Source organism: Parasteatoda tepidariorum, chromosome 6 (assembly GCF_982258835.1).
Source record: "Parasteatoda tepidariorum strain Cologne lab strain chromosome 6, Ptep-v5.0, whole genome shotgun sequence".
NCBI classification, from domain to species: domain Eukaryota; kingdom Metazoa; phylum Arthropoda; class Arachnida; order Araneae; family Theridiidae; genus Parasteatoda; species Parasteatoda tepidariorum.
Genome location: NC_141760.1, coordinates 40,239,724 through 40,260,339, shown reverse-complemented (window position 1 = coordinate 40,260,339; position 20,616 = coordinate 40,239,724). Strand labels below are relative to the sequence as shown.

The 20,616-nt window shown below is 27.5% G+C and overlaps 1 protein-coding gene across 1 annotated transcript; it reads right to left on the bottom strand.

Moving 5' to 3' along the window:
• Positions 1-3,346: 3,346 nt before the first annotated feature.
• Positions 3,347-17,808, bottom strand: LOC107436197 (coiled-coil domain-containing protein 174). The gene is made up of 10 exons (XM_043045363.3): positions 17,649-17,808; positions 15,502-15,609; positions 13,433-13,521; positions 11,882-11,943; positions 11,419-11,554; positions 10,874-10,977; positions 9,548-9,642; positions 8,690-8,822; positions 3,570-3,746; positions 3,347-3,489 (listed from the first exon to the last, which is right to left on the bottom strand). Exons 1-10 carry the CDS (start codon positions 17,682-17,684, stop codon positions 3,413-3,415), a joined length of 1,017 nt encoding a protein of 338 aa, XP_042901297.2. The 5' UTR covers positions 17,685-17,808; the 3' UTR covers positions 3,347-3,412.
• Between the last annotated feature and the right edge of the window lie 2,808 nt (positions 17,809-20,616).

Here is a 20,616-nt window from a genome sequence, read left to right as displayed (position 1 = left end):
ATTTTTTTTTTTAAATGAAAAAGGTTCTCTGAAACAAAATCTTTTGCAATCACCAAAATACAAGACATTTTTATTTTACTTTTACTAAGTTTTAAAACACACTTTTTCTTTATTTCTTGTTAAAATATTTGAACATAAAAGTAAGTTTTTCTGCCTTTTCAGTCCCATATCTATTCCGCAACTTGAACTGAATAAATCACAAGCTAGATAATATTCTCTCTAACCCAGCTGTGGAAGGAGAGGCAGTTAGTAGTTGTTCAAGATTTGTTATTCTGACTTTTAATGGTTCCTCTAACTTGATAGTTTCCCACCAAACTGTGGGTTCCACATTGAGAAAGTCATCTTCGAACTTGAAGCCTGGAAAAGGGCTCTTTTTGGCCAAAAAATTCATAGTCATAGGTGAAATATCCTTGTCAACAGAGCGTAGGAAACTAAAAGCTCTTTGCGTTTGCTCGTCATTTAGTTTTTTTCCACAATATCTGTGGTCCAACATATTAGCAGCTAAGTGAGCAGGGGTTAAAGTCATTACTTCTCTTTCTGAGAACTTTTTCATCACATCTTTTTTTCCATGTGCTTCTAATTTCTCCTTTAGTTTGCACCAAATTTCAACACATTGTGCTATCGTGCATTTATTTGCTTGAACTGCATCTAAAGCATTTGCAATCGGTTCTAAAATGCTTATATAATCAAAACAATTTACCATTAAATTTATATCATTTACTAAATTGAAGATGTTTTTATGAATTTTAAGTTTGTTGTCTTGGCAAACTTGTACCAATTTCCCCCTGTTTTCTAAAAAGGTCTTTAAAAATTGAACATAGTGTTCTACCTGACTGCCTAGCATTTTCCCTCCATTTTTTCTATACCAAGCATTTGGCAAATGAGTGTACTTAGGTACTCTAGGTAGGTAGGGGGCAAGTGGGAGCAGGTGCAATCTAAAACAAGATTTTTGTAGGAAGTAAAGATAGTGTGAACGGTAGCATGAGTTTGTGTAGTGATTAAAAGAAATCTTGAAATAACGTGGGGGATATTTTAGAAATTTTGCTGAAAATATCATGATATTTATTTCAAAATAAATATCGGATATATATCAAAGAACCCTGGGTAATGCCTGTATAACTTTAATTGTTAAAATGACTAAATAAAATTTTAACCTGTAAATTGAATTTGCTTTAATACTGGGTTGCCACTGACGACTATTTGCAATTATTTTCGGTCTGAGGCGATCGACAACTTTTTTGACTGAAAAGGCTAAAAAAGCAAATATTTTCAGGAAAAGGAGACTTTTCTGAGCTCCTAGCGATGTTTTTTTTAAGCATAAATTGAGTTGACAACTTGCGGCTTGCGGGAACTTCTGAACACAATGAATTTTTTTTTCTTAAAAAATAAACAATGTTGAAAATTTTGAATTGCAAATTTAAGTCATCAGTTTTTAATGTGCTCAATTTGCACTGATTCCATTATAAGTCTGTTTTGTTTTTCAATCGCCTTTTCGAAGTTTATTGCTTCAAAATTTTGCATGATTTTAAAAATCCCAATTTTTAATATATTACGATGCATGAATTTAGAATTTGAATAATCACTTTTCACAATATATACATATTTGCTAAATCAATTATTGATAAAGGGGAAATTTTTATAGAAAAAGTATGTTTTTTTTAATGAAAAAGTATTTTTTGAATGAATTCTAGCAATTAAAAGTATTTAATTTTCTGCAACTATGCTAATTTTTTTGATTTAAAAATTTAGTGCTAGAACACTAACGTTTATATAAGTATTATCATATTTTAATACATGCTTTTAAAAATACATAACAATACAGATAGTGTTTATGATGCGGGAAAGAAAGACTGTGTGTAAAGCTTAAGTTCCAGCTGTCTTAATGTTTAAGAATGTTGCCATAAGATTAAAAATTCCTGAGGAAGATCATAATTTTTGCATACAGTGGAAAGATGTTGAAGGGCAACCAGAATTAATTAGTGAGTTGAGTCATTAGATGTTGGAACTAAACTATCTTATTAGTTCAATGCATATAAATAGTATAGTTATATTAAAGATGTTCAAGATTGACCTTTTCAATTTGTTAAAAATAATTTACTTAAGTTGAAGTCAAGTGGCATGACAGGTGGATTTTGTTTAAAATTATGCCAAGATAAAATCCAAACTGCTTGTGAGGCACGCACATAGGTTACAATTTTTACTGCTATTGCATCATATTGTTATAAGCATATATCATTGTGTCAGACAATTTAAATTGTAAGAAACATGCAGTGTGGAAGTATTTGGATACTTTAATTAAAAAAAAAAACTTATAAATTAGAAAATCTGCATGTCTTTTCAGATGGCTGTACCAGGATTGGTTAGCGAATATGGTTTGAAATTGTTTAATGTTTTTAACAACAGAGGACTACACACAGATACCTAATAGCAAAGATACAGATATAACACAGATACTGACTAACCACTCGGCAAAGTAAAAGTGTAAACAAATTTGTGCTATATTATGGTTTTATTCCTTTTTGTATTAAAAATTTTTTTTCTAACAAATAATATGCAGAAATCATTTATAATATTTTGTATTTCATTTTATTTAATGTTGCATTATGTTAATGAGCAAATAGCAGGCCTCTTAGTGGGCTAAAGGAAAAATCCAGGATGTTTTTTGGCATGGTATACATGTACCAGACTACTTTTGAAAAGGACAAATAACAAAACTAAAAATAGCACAATTTGTTTTACTTTAGTACTATAAAGCCAAATTTTATCGCAAAAAAAACCAATAAAATATACTATTTTTAATTCCAGAGTTACTTTAATTTGAAAAAAAAAAAAAAAAAAAAAAGAGTTGCTAAATAAGGGAGGGGAAAAAAAAAACATGAAGAAAAGAAATTTCTTATTGATTTTTACAGCATTATTAAAAGAAAAAACTTTTTTTGGATAAGTAAAAAAAGAAATAAACCTAAATTCATTTATGATCTTTTTTTTCTTTTTGCATGAAAATATAGAGATGAGATGCACATAAAGTGTACTTCATTTTTGAGATGTTAATCAAATAACGATAGTAATTTTAGAACACGACAGTTTAAAGTCATATAAAAATACGCATGAAACAAATTAACACTAATATTGCTGTTTTTTCTTGTGATGGGGGAAAAATTGGGACCAATATAGCACTAAGTGAAATACTAAAGTCATCTTTTTTCCTGATATTTAGTAAGTTTTAATACACTATTTTGATTATAATAGCTAAGAATTTCGAAATAAAATTTCTTATTTTCTACTACATAGACTAATAAGTTTTAAGTATTTAACAACAATAATAAGAAGATAAATTAAAAATCAACTATTGTATTTACACGTGTTTATTTTTATCTATACATATGTACAATATATAAGAGAAAGTTATGACATGCTATCTGTAAAATGAAGGAGGTGCAAACTCCGTGGGTCGTTCTTCCCTCTTTTCTTCAATCCACTGATTTTGGGTTTCTGAAAAAGGAATTTATAGTAATAATTTAATCTTACAGAAATAGAATTTATTATTTCTTACTGAGGTAATTTCAACTCACTAATTTTCTTTTGAGAAATATAATATTGCAAATTATCTTTTCCCATATCCCAAGGTCGAATTTTAGGTCCTTTTTTTACAGTTGGATCCTCCACTGTCTCTTGTTTAATTTCTGGTAGTGGTATTTCAGAGAGATCAATTTTTTCCTCTTTAGGACCTTCCAAGTCTTCATTTGTTTCTATAATAAAAATAAGTTTAAAAAAATTAATGAAAAAAGCAAGGATTTTTTTTTAATAATGCTATTATTTAAAATTATCTAGTTAGTTAACAGCAATGAATTGTTTCAACTGATGACAAAATTGAAATATATTTAGTAGGAGAAGAAAATACTGGTCCTAAGGATCAGTAACCAAAAGATTTCACTAGTTTGTTCGCATGCTGCGAGTGGATTAAAAAAATGCTTTAATTTATGAATTTATAATAATTTATTTATTTATAATTGTAAATTTAACAATTGCAATTTATAGTTTTTGAAAACAAATTGAAAAATTAAAATAAAGCTTTATATAAATTAAAATTCATTGTTTTATACATATGGATTAAATGTTATGCAATTATTTTACTTTTAATATTATTACTTTTAAAATTAATCATATTATTAAAAGTAAATAAAAAGCTATTAAAGCAGATTAGGTGAAAATTAGAAAGAATGTGTAATTCCATTCATTATTTCTGATAATATATGCTATTTTGAGAAAGAAAAATTTAATAAAAAGTCAAATATAAATTTAATCCAGCATCTTCACTACTCAATTACCAGTGAATGGTTTCTGGTCCAGTGCACCACTGATAATTATTAGGTGTTGGTCCAAGTCAGATTTTAGTGGTTACTAACCAACCGTTAATTTCGATCCCTGTCTGTTTTTTAAACAACCTAAATGACACCGGTAATAAGTCAGTTAAAAGAAATTGACAAATTCAGCAGGTGATAAGCAGAATAAGAGGAAATATTGTGTCAGCAAAACAAAACAGGTGTAATGATTTCACTGAATCTGAGAAGACTTGACAAATCCGACTTATGTAATTATTATATTTACTCTAGAATTTCATGTTACACAGTCCACAACCATATGCCTCATAAAATTCTTTCTCGACTTTGAGTTAATGTTCAATTTTCAATATACTTATCTATCAAACTCTGGTTTTTCTCTATTGATTGGCAACACTATAGATATTATTCATTCTTTTTAGGTTGTGATAAGTAAATAAAGTAGTGTTGAATAGTTAGTTATAGTTAAGTAGAAATTTAAAATACTTTTGTATTTTTAAAGAAATAAAAATTTAGTTATGAGGTAATTAATTTTTAATCTTTTCTAAGATGGCTATAGAAATTTCAAACATATATGTTGCAATGGTGCTCCATTTTTTAATACCTATTATCGGTAATGAAGCTTGCCTTTTTTGAGCAATAGTCTAAATACATTTTACCAAACTCAAGTTACGGTGTCAAGAGATGAGTGAGGAAGTAGTATAACGTGCATTTAAGTTTATACGTTGTACAATTTAACTTTTAAAGTGACCAAGCTGGTCGTCAAATGTGACCAGTAAGCAGAGTTGGCCGTCGATTACAACTGTAATTGATTACAGATAATTACAGCTATGTAATCAATTACTTGTAATCACGATTACAAGTAATCAAAATTTTTATTACATCAGAGAAAGGCGAAAATGTAATCGATTACATTTTTCAATTACAGTAATCAATTACTTGTAATCATGATTACAAAGTTTGACTACAGCTGTAATCGTGATTACATATTCGATTACAGTAATCAATTACTTGTAATCGTGATTACAACTTTCAAAAAATTTTGATTACAGCTGTAATCATGATTACAATATTGATTACAGTAATCAATTACTTGTAATCATGATTCCAAGTAATTGCGATTACAAGTAATCACAACGAAAACAATTACGGGTAATTATGATTACAAGTAATCAAAATATATGATTACATGTAATTTGATTACATGTAATTGTGATTACTTGTAATCAAACTATTTGATTACAAGTTATAACGATTGTATACCATATGTAAATTCATTATGTAAGTATATGCATGAGTTTACATATTTTTATGTACATAGAATGTACGCACGTATGAAAGTACAATTTGCGATTCCTATATATACAATATATGCAAAAATGTTGTTTGTGCGTACAATATTCATAATTATATTGTAATATACTTAATGCAATACACATATGCTTAGTACATATAATTATGCATTTATGATACATATACGCATGTATGTTAGTTTGTACAAAAAGGCAATGTTTTGTATCTTTGTATACATAGACAATATATGTATGAACGTATGTGAAAATAATGTTCATGCGTTTGCATCCTTTTATGTACTTGAGTACATACATTGTATAAATTTACGATAATAGCACGTATATACAATGTACGTATGTATATAAAATTGTATGTATTTACGTACAATATGTAAGAATGTTATTTAAAGGTGCAATATATGCACATAGTTGCGTAAATAAAATGCGTACATGTATACATGCACATTTATATATACATCGATATATGTACACGCAAAGTATGTACTTATGTACAATGTACGTATGTACTTGTATAACTACATACTTTGTTGATACTTATGCTCATGTAATGTATGGATGCGCAAAAAAATAGTTATATGCACAATGTACGCATGTACATACAACGTATACGTGTACATAATTACAAGTAATGTATAAATACATGCGTACATTTAAATATATGTAATTACAATATACACATACATTGTGCATACATTAAAAAAATTTATATAAGTAAAGTTATTAAAGTTTGTTTTAAAATTTATTCTAAGGCATATAAAACTCGTATCTTTTAGAAAGCAAACGATAATTCTATTTTAAATTTCTAAATATTATTTCCACACATAAAATTTACCGTTTTTTTACCATTTAAAAAATTTCTATGAATCATGCATTATGTTATAAAAAAATAAATCTGTATTGTCAAACATTTCATGAAAATACCTGAAAATAATTTTTTATTCAAAGAATTTCAAAATGATATAGAACAATTAAAGCTGAAAACTAAATTTAAATATCGTTTGATTTTGTCATTTAACTTGCTTGAGTCATTAAAAGTTAACTTACATTCATTTTATTTATTGCATTGTACGCATATTTAGACATAAATGTAATGTACATATGTATATATGCAGTGTATGTACATACATTCATGTATTGTACATGTATATATAGTATATATGGATATGCATACATGGAACATACATGCATTGTACATGTGTGGATACAATTCATTGGACATACTATATACATTGCACCATATGCGTAGATAGGGATAGCATGCATGTACACATGTAAAATTCATACGAAAGAATTATGCTCAATATATTTCTGCACTTATGTACTGTATATGTACACACATATGTACATTATATGAACATTATATGTTCATTTCATCATATGTACATTATTTGAATATTCATCTGTACGCTATATGTATATACATCTGTACAATATATGCATCTCAAATGTGTGTATGTACATACGTTATGCACGTCGAATGTATACATGAATATATGTAAAATATAAATCTGCTCAATGTATGTACAATCGTACACAAATGTATTATGCATATTTGGATACATACATTGAACATGAACATATTGTGTATATGTACATAAATACATTGGACATGCATATCATGTACATGTATACATACATATATTGTACATACTACATATATACCTATATTGTACATGCATACATATATTATACTGTTCATAAATAAATTGCACATGCATGCATGGAACATACACTGTACAGACAATGTATGTATGTTCATACAAACAACAAGTACTTGTATATACACGCGTACATGAATATAGATATACATTTTACATACACAAATATTTGCATAGAATGCATATATTCATTGCATATAAATGTACATGTCTACATTGTTTACACATACATACGCAATTATTATCTATATACATACGTACATATATTTTATACTTACAATATAAGTGTATGTACATGTGTGTCAAACTAAAATGTCTGAACATATGCACTAGATAAAATCATGTGTACATACATTTTAGTTACATTCATTTGTACATATACAAATACATACAAAATGCAGTACATGTAAATACGTGCAAAATGCATCATTATAAAATACATTATACTATCTACTGTAAAATATAATCATTTATAAGAATACAATAGTCTTGTAATCGTGTATTTAGATAACATGTAATCATAATTACATGTAATCATGATTATATGTAATCATATATTTTGATTACTTGTAATCCTAATTACCCGTAATCGTTTTTGTTGTGATTACTTGCAATCACAATTACTTGGAATCATGATTACAAGTAATTGATTACTGTAATTAATATTGTAATCATGATTACAGCTGTAATCAAAATTTTTGAAAATTGTAATCATGATTACAAGTAATTGATTACTGTAATCAAAAAATGTAATCGATTACATTTTTGGCCAACTCTGCCAGTAAGTATATATATTTTTACATTTGTACTCAATGTATGCCAATTTTTTTCTCAAATTCATTACTCACCAGAGAAAGATGTATACTAAATAAATACCAATATTTAATGTAAATATATAATTATAAGTATTTCTAACTTTAATCAATATTTCAGACTTTATGTGAGAGATTCAAGTGTTCTTAACCATAAAACCATTTTTATTTCTTAAAATTGATACAAGTTTATAAATTGTAGTAAAGCACAATTGAAGTTTAGAAAAGTTGAATTTCATAAGTATTTCAAAAATGGTTCAACGTTTATATCTAAGGTAAGTTTAACAGATCTTTTTGTTATAAAAAAAGGTGCATTGCTAATTTTTTTTTTTTTTTTTTTACAGTATGGTTAATAACATTTATTTCAAAATCTCACTAAGCCTTTGAATAACTATGCATAGAGATAAACAAACATGAAAGATAATTCTTTAGAATTATTTTTTCTTTTAAAAATTCAGAGTCTTTTAGCTAATGTTTCAAAATTTCGTAAGAAAAAAATGTTGGGAAAAAATAAAACTTTTTATGAAAGAAAAAAAAAAGAAAATTTGTTTTAGATAAGCAATTTTTACCCGATTCTTCTGTATAGGTTTTCACAACAGAGACATCAATGTTTCTTCTTTCACATATTTTTGTCAAACGAGCTTGTATCAAAGCTCTTCTTTTTTTCTGTAGTCTTTCATTCTTTAACCTTTGTTCTCCAGTCTGAAAGAGTATAAGTTAAAAATATACTTGAAAAGAAATTTACAATAAAGGGAAGAACAACTTAATAACAAATAAAAAGAAGAGAAACAAACTTTCTTCAACAATAAATGTTCTTATCTCTAAAAACATAACAAATTTAGGAAATATTATTAATAAGAAAGTGTAAAAAAAAAAATACTTTTTAAAAAAATAAATTATTAAAGTAAATAAAATAGGGAGTGCTGTTTTTTTAAAATTAATTTACGAGTTAAGTATTCCACATGTTTAGTTTAAATGTGCCAGGCATTTCAATTCAATATCTGCATAATTTTTGTACACTCAGTATTTGAATAACAAAGATCATTATATTGAGAGTGAATTGTAAAAATATTGTTCTAATAAAAATTTTAAGAAGTGAAGAAGTTACAATAACTATTAATTTTTTCAGAACATTCAAAATTACGATGAGAAATAAAGACTTACAGTAATAATGTATATTAGATTAACTGGGTGATGAAATATTAATTTAACGGTTTATCAAAAGTATAAATGTTGAGAAATACACAGCATTTCAATTCATGGAAACATATTTAAACAAAATTCCAATTATTGATTAATTAATACTTGAAATATTTTGATGTTATGACAAATATCATAAAATAACAGCTGATAACTTTTTAGATATCAAAGAAATAGTTACTTTTATATTTTTACACAATATTCATTTGATTTGAAACATAACTAACTTCTTGTCTCATAGAATTTAATTCTTCCATCTGTTCTTTTCTCTTTTCTTCTTCTTCAGAAAAAGCAAAATATCCTGTACCATGGTCTCTAATTTCTATTTAGAAAAATAAAAGAATCATTTCATTCATAAGCTTGACAAAAATTTAATTAAAATTACTAATTTCATCTACAAAAACAAATCTTCAAAAATTAAAAAAATAATTTAGCATGATATATTTTTTGATCAAATAGTTTCTGTATAGCTAATATTATTGTGATGTCACAATAGACATTATATATTTTCTAGTTTTTAAAATGTCTTTAACTTATTTTTTTTATCATTCTTAATTGAATTTTAATTAAATTAAAACAATTATTTTTATTACACTTTATAAAAAGCGAATATAAAATATCTTATTCTTTTCTTAACAATCAATGTAACGACTACCTTTTATTTCAATACTAATGTAAGACTCATTAATTCAATGTCAGGACTAATTCGAAAACTATTTATAACTCTATATTGCTTATTTTTCACCATAAAAATGTTTCAGCTACATGGTTATACTAATTCTCACTGTCTTTTTGGTGATTAACTTCCGCCAAATCATTTTTAAATTTAATATTGATTAAAGGGGTCGGCTTTAATTTTGGCTATGTTATCTTTCAATAAATTGCCAACCATGGATCTCTTTCCATGCTCCTAACTGTCCATTCGGAACAATTCACTTACTTTTAAATTCAAATTCTTCACTAACGGATGTCCCACCCATTGAATTTATATCTTTACCACAAATATTCTAGATGTGAGGAGAATGATTCTTTTGATCCCTTTAAGGAATTTTCTTTTTTTTATTTTATATTTACTTAATAAATCAATTTTTCCTAAACGATTTTATTTATTTTTCTGGGATAAATATCCCTACATCATATCCAAATTAAAATGTATCTGAAACAGCCATAATACTTAAATTATACAAAGAAACTACATCTTACTAACCACTATTGTAAAGAATTAGAACTAAAACTGCCACAAAAATTACACTCAAAAATTTGTTTAATGAGAAAAACCAATGTAAGAGCTAAAACATAAATAATCAAATTTAAAAAAAAATTAAATATTAACTATCACAAAAAAGAATGAAGTACATTTAATGCAACTTTTTTACAAGAAAAAGTTCCTTATTTTAAAATATAACTTAACTGAAAACATTATTTAAAAAACTAATTTATTTTCAATGTAATGAAGTGATTTAAAATTTAATTAACAGAAATAAATGCAGTAATTTAATTTCAACATAGATTGAGAATAAAATAGTCAAGTAACTTTGCTTTAAAGAAATTACCATTATATTGAACATTTTGGTAATGTATTGGTTGATCAGGGTCTTCTGTGAGTTGACTTTTTGAATTATCTGAAACAGCAACTCTTTCTGGTTTCATACTTTGTCTATTCAGAAATAAACAAAAAAGTTTTAAGGAGAGTTGAATAATATAAAACACATAACAATATGAAACATACAGAATTTAGAAAAGAATTATTTTACTCATTAGATTATTTTATTTTATTAGAAAAATTGTTAAAAATATGTCAAACCAGAAATTGCAAACTAAGAAGTTTATAATGTGGGTGGCTTAAAGCTGTTTCCCTCTAATTTTAAAATAAACGCAAACTTAACATTTACATTTCAACATATTTCTAAAGCAACATACAAATAATAACTTTATTTCACATTGTTCTTTTTTTTTCTCACCATATTTTCTGATGAAATAAATGAATGAAGAAAAGTTAATTGAAACTAAATTTGTCTGATAATGTAGTCTGAAAATATTTGTTCTAAATAAATGAAACACAATAAAAGAATGCTGGTATAAAAAAGTGAAATATTACTCATAGTAATTCCTATTTGAATCATGGTTGGAAGAATCAATATGTGGATCTTTAGTCTCACTGCTACCACTTTCTATTGGGTTATAAAGCTCTTTCCTTTCAAAGTCAACTAAATAGTTATCCTTTTGTTCTTCATCTATAAATACATAAAACATTTGTCCAAATATAATAAAATACCGAGAGTTATCCCGTCTGATAAAATTAAAATTGATAAAAAACGATTAAAAACCACAATAGTTAAATTTTATTAAAACCTAAACACATTTTAGTATAGCAGAAGTACATCATCACTAGAATAAATGGCAGAGACATCAAAACAAAGATGATACAATTTGACATAATATTAAAATGACAGTAAAAGTAAATTTAAGAATTAATATTTTTCAAATATTTCAAAAACATGGTTAACAGTAAGATTATTAATTTAATGTGATATGATTAAATTTCATAAATTTTGACTTACCAAGAAGAATTTTATTAGACACTATCTTTTCATAAAGCTTTGCTTTAGCTTCCAAAGCTAACCTGTTAAAAAAAATAAAAAATGTCAAAAATTACAGATAATAATACAGATTTAATTACTTAAATAAGGGTTAACTTTATATGTAAGTAGCTAAATGTTTGAAAAGAGTACACATAATGTCAATCAAACACATAATAATTTCCATAGTTTAGGTTCTATAATAGTTGTTGTTGTTGCTTATCCTCATCTGGCCTGACGAAGTTGGACCAGATCTATGAACCCGTTGATCTGAGTGAGTAGATATAGTAGAGTCTATAGAGTAGATATAGTAGAGTCTATAGAGTAGATATAGTAGAGTCAGTAATAGTTCTATAGTTAGACATTGCAACACAGAAGTTCAATAAATTTAAGTACTTCATTCTGTGTTTCAATGCTATAGAAGGTTCCTCACTATAGGATAGAATCAAAATTATAGTAGGATTTTTAATTATTTATTTCACTACTCATGCTCTTTTCACATTTTTTAAATTTGCATAGTAATGCAATTAATTAATATATATTTTTAAAATTATAAATTTTTCTCCAATACTAGTGGGCTGCGCCCCCAGCTCACTAATGCTCGCCAACCCCCGAAAATTGGTACGCAATCTTATATGGTTTGCTTCGCAAATCAAGCTCGTTTCGCTCGCTACTAACTTAGGTACATTGCAAATCCACAAAATTGTATACGTCTTTTGATAATACAGTACAGAACCCGTTATTCGGAAATCAGAAAACCGGAAAACCAGAAAACCGGAACGAAATTCGATAAATTTTCCCGCCATTTTTTAAACAAAATTTTTTTTTCCTTATAAGATTTTAGGATTTTTCTTTCTTTTTTGAAAGATGTTCACCTTACCATCATTTTGGAAATAATCATTAGTGTATTACTTCATCGTTTTTTCTTCTTTTCAAGATTATTTCCTAAAAAAAAATTTTTTTTAGTTGGGTTTAACAATAAAAAAACGGCTTTTTGTAGCGATTCAGAAAACCGGAAAAATCAGTTATCCGGAATAGTGATGGTCCCGATCGTTCCGGATAATCGGTTCCCTACTGTACTTCAATAATAGTATGAGATTGCCGCAGCTGATAGGGTGAATTTTGGAAGAGATCACATTTGGTGAGAATGCTCTCTCTGGTTATTTCAGTTTCCGTTTTTAAAAGCGCTATATGTTGAGCCACCTCAGCTAGATTTGGCATGGGACATTTTTAGCGACAATCATTGGTCGATTTTCTAGCGTTGCCATTCGGGGAGTTGTAATGAGGCTTTTTTTGTCGCTGTGTAAAAGAAATATATATATAGATTTTAAATGTAAACACTAACTAAAATATGACAAATTAAGATTAATTTTAATCAGAATGGTTGAGTAGAATAGCAGTAGTGTTAAATTAAAACATGCACTAATAAATACAGATTTTGATTTTTTTCTCAATAAAGATTAAGAAGCTAATGGAAAAAATTATATAATTAAATAATAATTAAAGCTGTCAATAAAAACTGAGAATCTCTACCTTGATTTTTTCAACTCAAGATCTTCATTATCAATTTTTGGCTCTGCTGGTTCTTGTTGCTTAACTTTTTTTTCTTTCACTATTTCACCCTATTAAAATATAGTATAAATTTTTATGAGAAATAAACATTTACTACTTTATTTTTTTTTTCTATATCCTTTAAGTTTGACAACTTTTTCAAAAGAAATTATCAATAAACATAAAGTTGTTGATCATTAAAAAAATTCACAGTAATGAACAAATTTATTATTAGATTTCTTTTTAAAACTGAATTTGCATATTAAATAATTTCTTAACATTGAAAATTAATAGAATTTGATTTGAGAAACAAATTTTGGTGCATAGCTATCAAAGATTTCTGAAATTATTATTATGGCATTTTAGCTCAGATTATAAATTATAACCAACAGGAAAAAAAATATTGTATGGATAAGTAATTTTTTAAAAAACTGATAAGCTTTTTTCTTAAATTGATAAGCATAAGAAAAAGCTTTTCGTTTATTAATTAAAGAAACATTCTTAATGATATTAGACATAAAAACTCATTCTTCAATTTACACAGACTGTTTCCGTTTCTACAATTGCTTGTATTAAAAATGCAGAAAAAAGTTTTTTAAAAACTCTAAAAAAAGAAGTTTAAAAGAAATTGCAATAAAAAAGATTTAATACATAATTGCTTAATGCATTTCTTTTAACTGTGTATATCCATGCATACATAATTTAATTTGTGACAATTCAAATATGATATTATCAGAGAAAACATACTGATAATTACTGAATATTATAAATAAATAACCAATTTAATTGCATGGTATATAAACTCATATAACAAAAATATTATTTTAATAAATAATACAAAAAATAAATACTAAATAAATTAGAAATTAGGAGAGACCCACATCTTTCTTATGTTTGTCAGTGGCAATATAAATTTATACTAATTTAAAATATTTTATCACTCTCTTAATATTGTTGAAATTCTAAACCTTGATGCTTAAATTTCCTTCCATAACATTAAACACATAACTCTTTATTTTCGTCATGCACTGTGTAAATAATTAGTGCAAAGAAGATGAGCAAATAAAAAGTTACTTATAAAAGAATAAACAAGCAAAAAAAAAAAAAAAAAAAAAAAGCGAATAAATAAATAAATACAATAAAATTTGGAATTATACTGATTATCAATTTTAAAAAAATGGCTTAAACAAGTTCATTTTAAATAATGAGATTATAACAGCTTTAATCCCAAAATATATGGAGATATTTACAGGAAAAATAACATAAAGTTATATTTCAAACTTTCGATACTACATAGTGAAGAAACATTACATGCATTGGTTAACAAGAACACCATAGTTAGATGATACAAAAATATTAATCCAGCAAGAACTATAAGCAGCAGAATTAATTATGCAGATGATAATCATATTTAACTTTAATGAACAACAATAAGCAGTATCAGTTCTTTGTTTAAAGACAATCACAGATAGTATCAAAGTTTTGTAGACAACTTTTAGTAACTCTAAATGTCACCAGGCAACTCTTTGTTCAGGAATTTCAAGAAATGTGGCTGAAGAGTGTTCAGTTAAATCATACATTGACTCCCCTTTAACCATTTCACTCTCATGGCACCTTTTGTTGGAGTAATGAGTGCACAAAACTAAGTTCAAAAATGTTCTTCTACGAGATAAACTAAAAAGTAAAGCTAGCAACAGCACTAAAATAGCAAAACAGCGACTGACCAACAAGAGAAAATGAACTGATTCAAGTGACCACAGCCTATAATAGTTTATATAGTATTGATGCTAATAAGAATTACATAAAATTTTTTCTGGAAATTTATATTTAAGAAATGCAAATTACTAAATATCAGAAAGTTAACCTCACATCTCTGTAGTCTAGCGACACACTTGGCAGTTGCCACAAGAGCTAACTAAAGATACTCCCCAATTTAAACAAAGTGTGGTTAGGCAACTGATATGTTGGATTGGTGCATTCGGGGTTGTTGATGCAGTGATTGTTAAAAAAAGGAAACTATATTTTAAGGATCGTTAACTATGAAAGTTTACCTTATTTTTTAAAGGAGTGACCTTTGTTAACTGACTTGCTTTTTGTTTGACTTTCAAACTTCTGAAGGAATCATATTTTTTCTGAAGTTCTGCTTTTAAATCTATAAGCTAAAAAGACAGAAATATTGAAATATTAATATCTCGGCAGAAAAAGAAAGTTTACAAATAAATAAAATTATATAAAACAGATCCTGAAACTTACAAAAACAAGCTCCTTTCATAAAAACTTCTCATAATTAATAAAATACCATTAAATAACAAACACAATATCCCATACTTCTATCAAAATAGAAAATAAAAATAAATGAAATAAGCAATTATAATATAAAATTGAGAAATCATAAGATATATATGTCATATAAGTATTTTTTAAAGAGAAAAATAAATTAATATAAAACTTGGAGAATTCTGTAACATGGAACCAGTAAAGCACATTCAGTATCTCATCAACATCATATATTAGATTCTATCCAATTAGAAATTAAAAATAATTGAAACAAGCATTAATCATAATATAAAAAGTATGAGGTCATCAGATATGTATACAGAGCGCAAATAAATAATCGAACTGCCCTGAATAACTTTTGATGTAATGATCAGATTTTTGCATACTAGGATTCAGTTTTAATGGTTTGAGGGCATGACAACAGATATGCTAATTAGATAGTGCAAACAATATTTTAAGTTACAAAATTAGACACAAAAACAGACATTCTTTGAATTAACATACCCTTTTCTCGAGGGATCGGAATTTCTGACCCCTCAAAATATAGGGTATAGTTGCAAGCTGGGAAATAAATAATAGTTTGGCTAGGAGAGCAGTCCAAAGTTCGGACCCTTTAATGTTAATTTCACTTTTTGTCGATTTTGTTATATCTTGAGAACTTTTTAAGCAAATTGAAACACATTTGTCAAGGGTTTGTCTGGGTTTTTCTGAGAGGCACCTATTTTCTGAAAATTTAGACACAATTTGTGAATATTTAAAAAATTATATTAAAAAATCAACACAAAATACGGATTTATTGCTTCTTACGGGATACAAAAATAAAATTTTAAGAAAAAGTATTTTGTGGAACTACCATTTACAAGTTGAATTTGTGAAGGTATCGCTAAACGGTATTAAATTTGGCTTGGACAAACCCCTGTTTGTATGTAATTAAAAATTTTGTTAATCCAAACTTTATGCAAAAAATAATTTTTAATAATTATTTTTTTTTAATTTAAGGATAATCAAAAAAATTTTGAATTGTAAGGTGTATAAATATTTATATCATTTTAAAGAATATAATTTCATAAGACAAAATACAAATTGTAAATAAAATTAGTCGAATAATTTCTGAGAAATCAAATTTTAAATATCTGACTTTCTTAAAACTCGATTTCTCGAGGACTATTTGTATTTTGCAATATAAAAATATATTCTTTAGAATGATGTATAAGTTTGTATACTTTACAACTCAACATTTTTTGATTATCATTAGAGATTACATTTCCTAGATTCCAGCTACTCCATATATTTGGGGGGTTAAAAATTCGTATCCATAGAAAAAAAAAAGCTATCTTTATTCAAAGAAAGTACTTTTTTGTGTGTGATTTCGCTACTTAAAATATCCGTCTTCACTAACCAATTAGTGCAGACACCCTAGAGGGGAGATTTCCGTATCGTGATCTGTGGCAGAATAATCACCAAGTCTAGGCAACTTCCGGAGAGCGACATGGAAATATCCCCAAATAGTTGAGCTACATAAGTTAAAAATTTTAAAATGATATCTATAGTAAGTTTGGGGGATATTTCCGTATCGTGAACTGTTACGCCAACTACAATCGCCAAGGTGGCAAATAGATTTTAAACTTGCAAATTATTTTAAAAAAATAAGTAGATGTTCGCCCGAGGGTGGCTACGAGTTATACCTTTCGAGTTGGTCCCTTTCTGTGATGTTTTTTTTTTAGTTTCTCGAGGGCTACTGCCCGGAAGTTTCCAAGACTTGGCGATTATTCTGCGACAGATCACAATAGGGAAATCTCCCCGTAAGTTTTAATAAGTAATAGAAAGGCTAATATTATAATGGCAATTTTAAAAATGAAATGTATTTTGATTGTATATTTAACGAAACAATTAATAAAAACAATTTGGAACAGCGACCTACAGAAGAGGTACTTAATGAAGATTTTTCAGCATCCATTTTAAAATAAAATAAAAGCAAGTGTATTTAAAATAGATTTAACTTAAATCTGGCTTTCTTGTCTACAAGTTTCTTGATATTTACGTGTTTTTGTGATTGTTTTTGTGCAGCTGACTGTTCGATTAATCAGCAGTTTACAGTTAATCTCTTAAACAGATTGAAGAAAAAATTTTCAGCAGCATTTCTACTAAACAAAACACACGCAATATTTCACTTTCTTAGGAAGCGTCGCTCTAAATTTTGGGGGCAATTCACCCTGCATAGAAAAAATTTGTGCATGTGAGTTCGGAGATGCGGATGAGAACTGATTAGTGGAATATATTTACATGCGAAAAACTAGCAAAAGAAGTTCTCATCCGCATCTTCGAATTCGTATACGCGACATTTTTTGCTTTTGGAAAAAGAAATTTGAAAATATATAATGTCATATTTTTAACATATTGATTAAGAGGCTCAGCGGTTGAATGATGCGCTTTGGTGCGCTCGTGCCATAGGTCTGGGGTTCGATCTTCGTACCGGTCAAGGCTGATTCAGTCTTTCATCCTTTCAGTGGATCGATAAAATGAGTAATAATCATGCTTGGGGAATAAACACTGAGGGTTCAGCATTCGGCTGACCACGTAAATGGAAGATCTGCATCGGTACCCCTGAGACAACAAACAAGAAAAGTGGGATGAGCACAGTAGCTTTGACCCTTCATGGGTTGTAATGCAATTGGGTTTAATTTTTTTGTGTTTTATTTATTAGAAACAAGAAAAACTTTTAGTAAGTTTATGTATTGCTATTTAAAATAGTGATTATCATTTAAAGAAAAACTTTGTAATATTTCTCTAAGCAGATTCTTTTAAGGTAAAAGCAATAATGCGAAAATTTAAATTTTATGTGAAAAATCTTAATTATTTAGTTCATTAAAATTTTATTTTACCGTTTGAATGCAATTTTTTCAATGAAACAAATTGAAAGTCTTATTACTACTTAACAAGTTTTATTACTTGTTATTTGTAGTTCATATGAAACAATATAACTAGTTTTAATTGTGTATATTAATAGTTTTTACAGCTTTGTTTTATAACACTGTTGAATGAATGTTTCGTCACATACATGGAAATACTTGATCTTGCCTATTTCGGGTGGGGTGATTTCAAATCAGATTATACTTTCTCTCCTAAAGCTACAGATTTTTTTATCATGACATTTTTCGTCTATCTTTGGTCGATATATTTTTGTGCAAGTTTAAAAACAATATGTATCACAGGGGGGCACGTAAATGTTGAGACAAACTTCTAAGGAAGTTAGGGCACATCATTAGAATTAAAATTGCATGTAAACCCATGTCTGAAAGATTCATCGAACGTGGTTAGGGGCACTTCCCTATTATGACTTGATCATAACAACGCGAAGAAACTGTTTATAATAAGGGAAGCACCCCTAGCGGCGTAGGACGACATTTCTAGGTATTAGTTCCGGTGCAATTTTACTCCTGAAGATGTGCTCTATCTTTCTCAGAAGTTCGTCTCAACATTTATGTGACCCCTTGTTATATATGACGTTTTTAAACTTGTATAATTCTACAAAAAATTGACTAAAACTGTCGTTAAGGAAACTATAGCTTGAAGAAAGAATTCCATTGCGGATTTGAAATCAGCGATACAAAAGTAGCCAAGATCTATTAAAAAAATTTCATATAACAGAAAAAAAAGGGGGAAAAAAGTTTTCCAGTGTAGTTTTCACAGGTACTTTACTTTAGGTCACACATTTTGAATATAAAATTATAATTTAACACATTTAAAATTTTTGCAATATTTTGAAGTCTAAATTTCTATGAGAAATTGATGGACTCGTTATGTTATTTATTTTATGCCTAAGATTATATTCTTATAATTTTTGAGTAGTTATTGCAATTTCATTTTAAACGAAAACATTCTTCTTTTTAAATTACTAACTAATAGGGAAGTTACTGATTTTTTAAATTTAGAATTTTAATAAGTTTTATCAAAACAAAATGATCTGTGAAATTTTTTTTAAATATGATTATCGTTAATGATTAAAAAATTAGAAACCACCATGCGCAGAAGACAACTTGAAAAAACAGGTTACTGCGCATTGACGTCATTTCTGTGTAAGCAAGTTTTGCAAAAGAGGCCAATGAAAGCCTATCGCTCATTTGTTTCTTCTTGCAGATTTTAGAATTATGTGGAATAGTAAAGATAATATGATATTGTATTTGCATAGCATCGTTAATTAATAACTGTCAGCTGTAAACATTTCAGTAAAGTGCTTAATTAATATACCTAAAAGCGATGATATGCTGCGAAAATGCTCTTAAACACGTAGATGAAAGGGGCATTGTGTCTTACGATGAAGATGGCAGGTTTACCATATTTTTCTTGACATGCCCTAAAAATAAACGCTGTTAGTGATGTAAGAATCTTTTCAATAATTAAAAAGTCGGCGTTCACGTCAAAATTCAAGTTTTTATTAATCAATCTAAAAACGTAAAATTTTTAGTATAAACAATTCATTGCAGAGGATGGGCAATTCGTAGTTTTACTTATCTAATTTCTAGAACTGTCCCATAAATAATATTAATTGCTATAATAATGAAATAAATATTTCCAAACAATTAAAATATCTAAATAAGATAATTAAATATTTTTTATTGACTCGAAATTAAAAAATCGTAAGTGCCGCACCGCTGTTTTGAGTGTTCAACTTAGCGTTACGTTTTTGTTCGCTCCTGAAAAACTATAAGACTTAGAAACTTTAAACTATGAAGGTATGAAGGAAAAAGTAGTACAGGGTGAGCCAGTCAAACCTGGATTTTTGAAAAGGACGGGAGAGCCGTGAAAATGGACGGAGCGAGTTACCAAGGTTACCATTGTGTCCCCCCACAACTAAGCATTTAAGTCGCCATGAAGTAGTGGTCTGAACA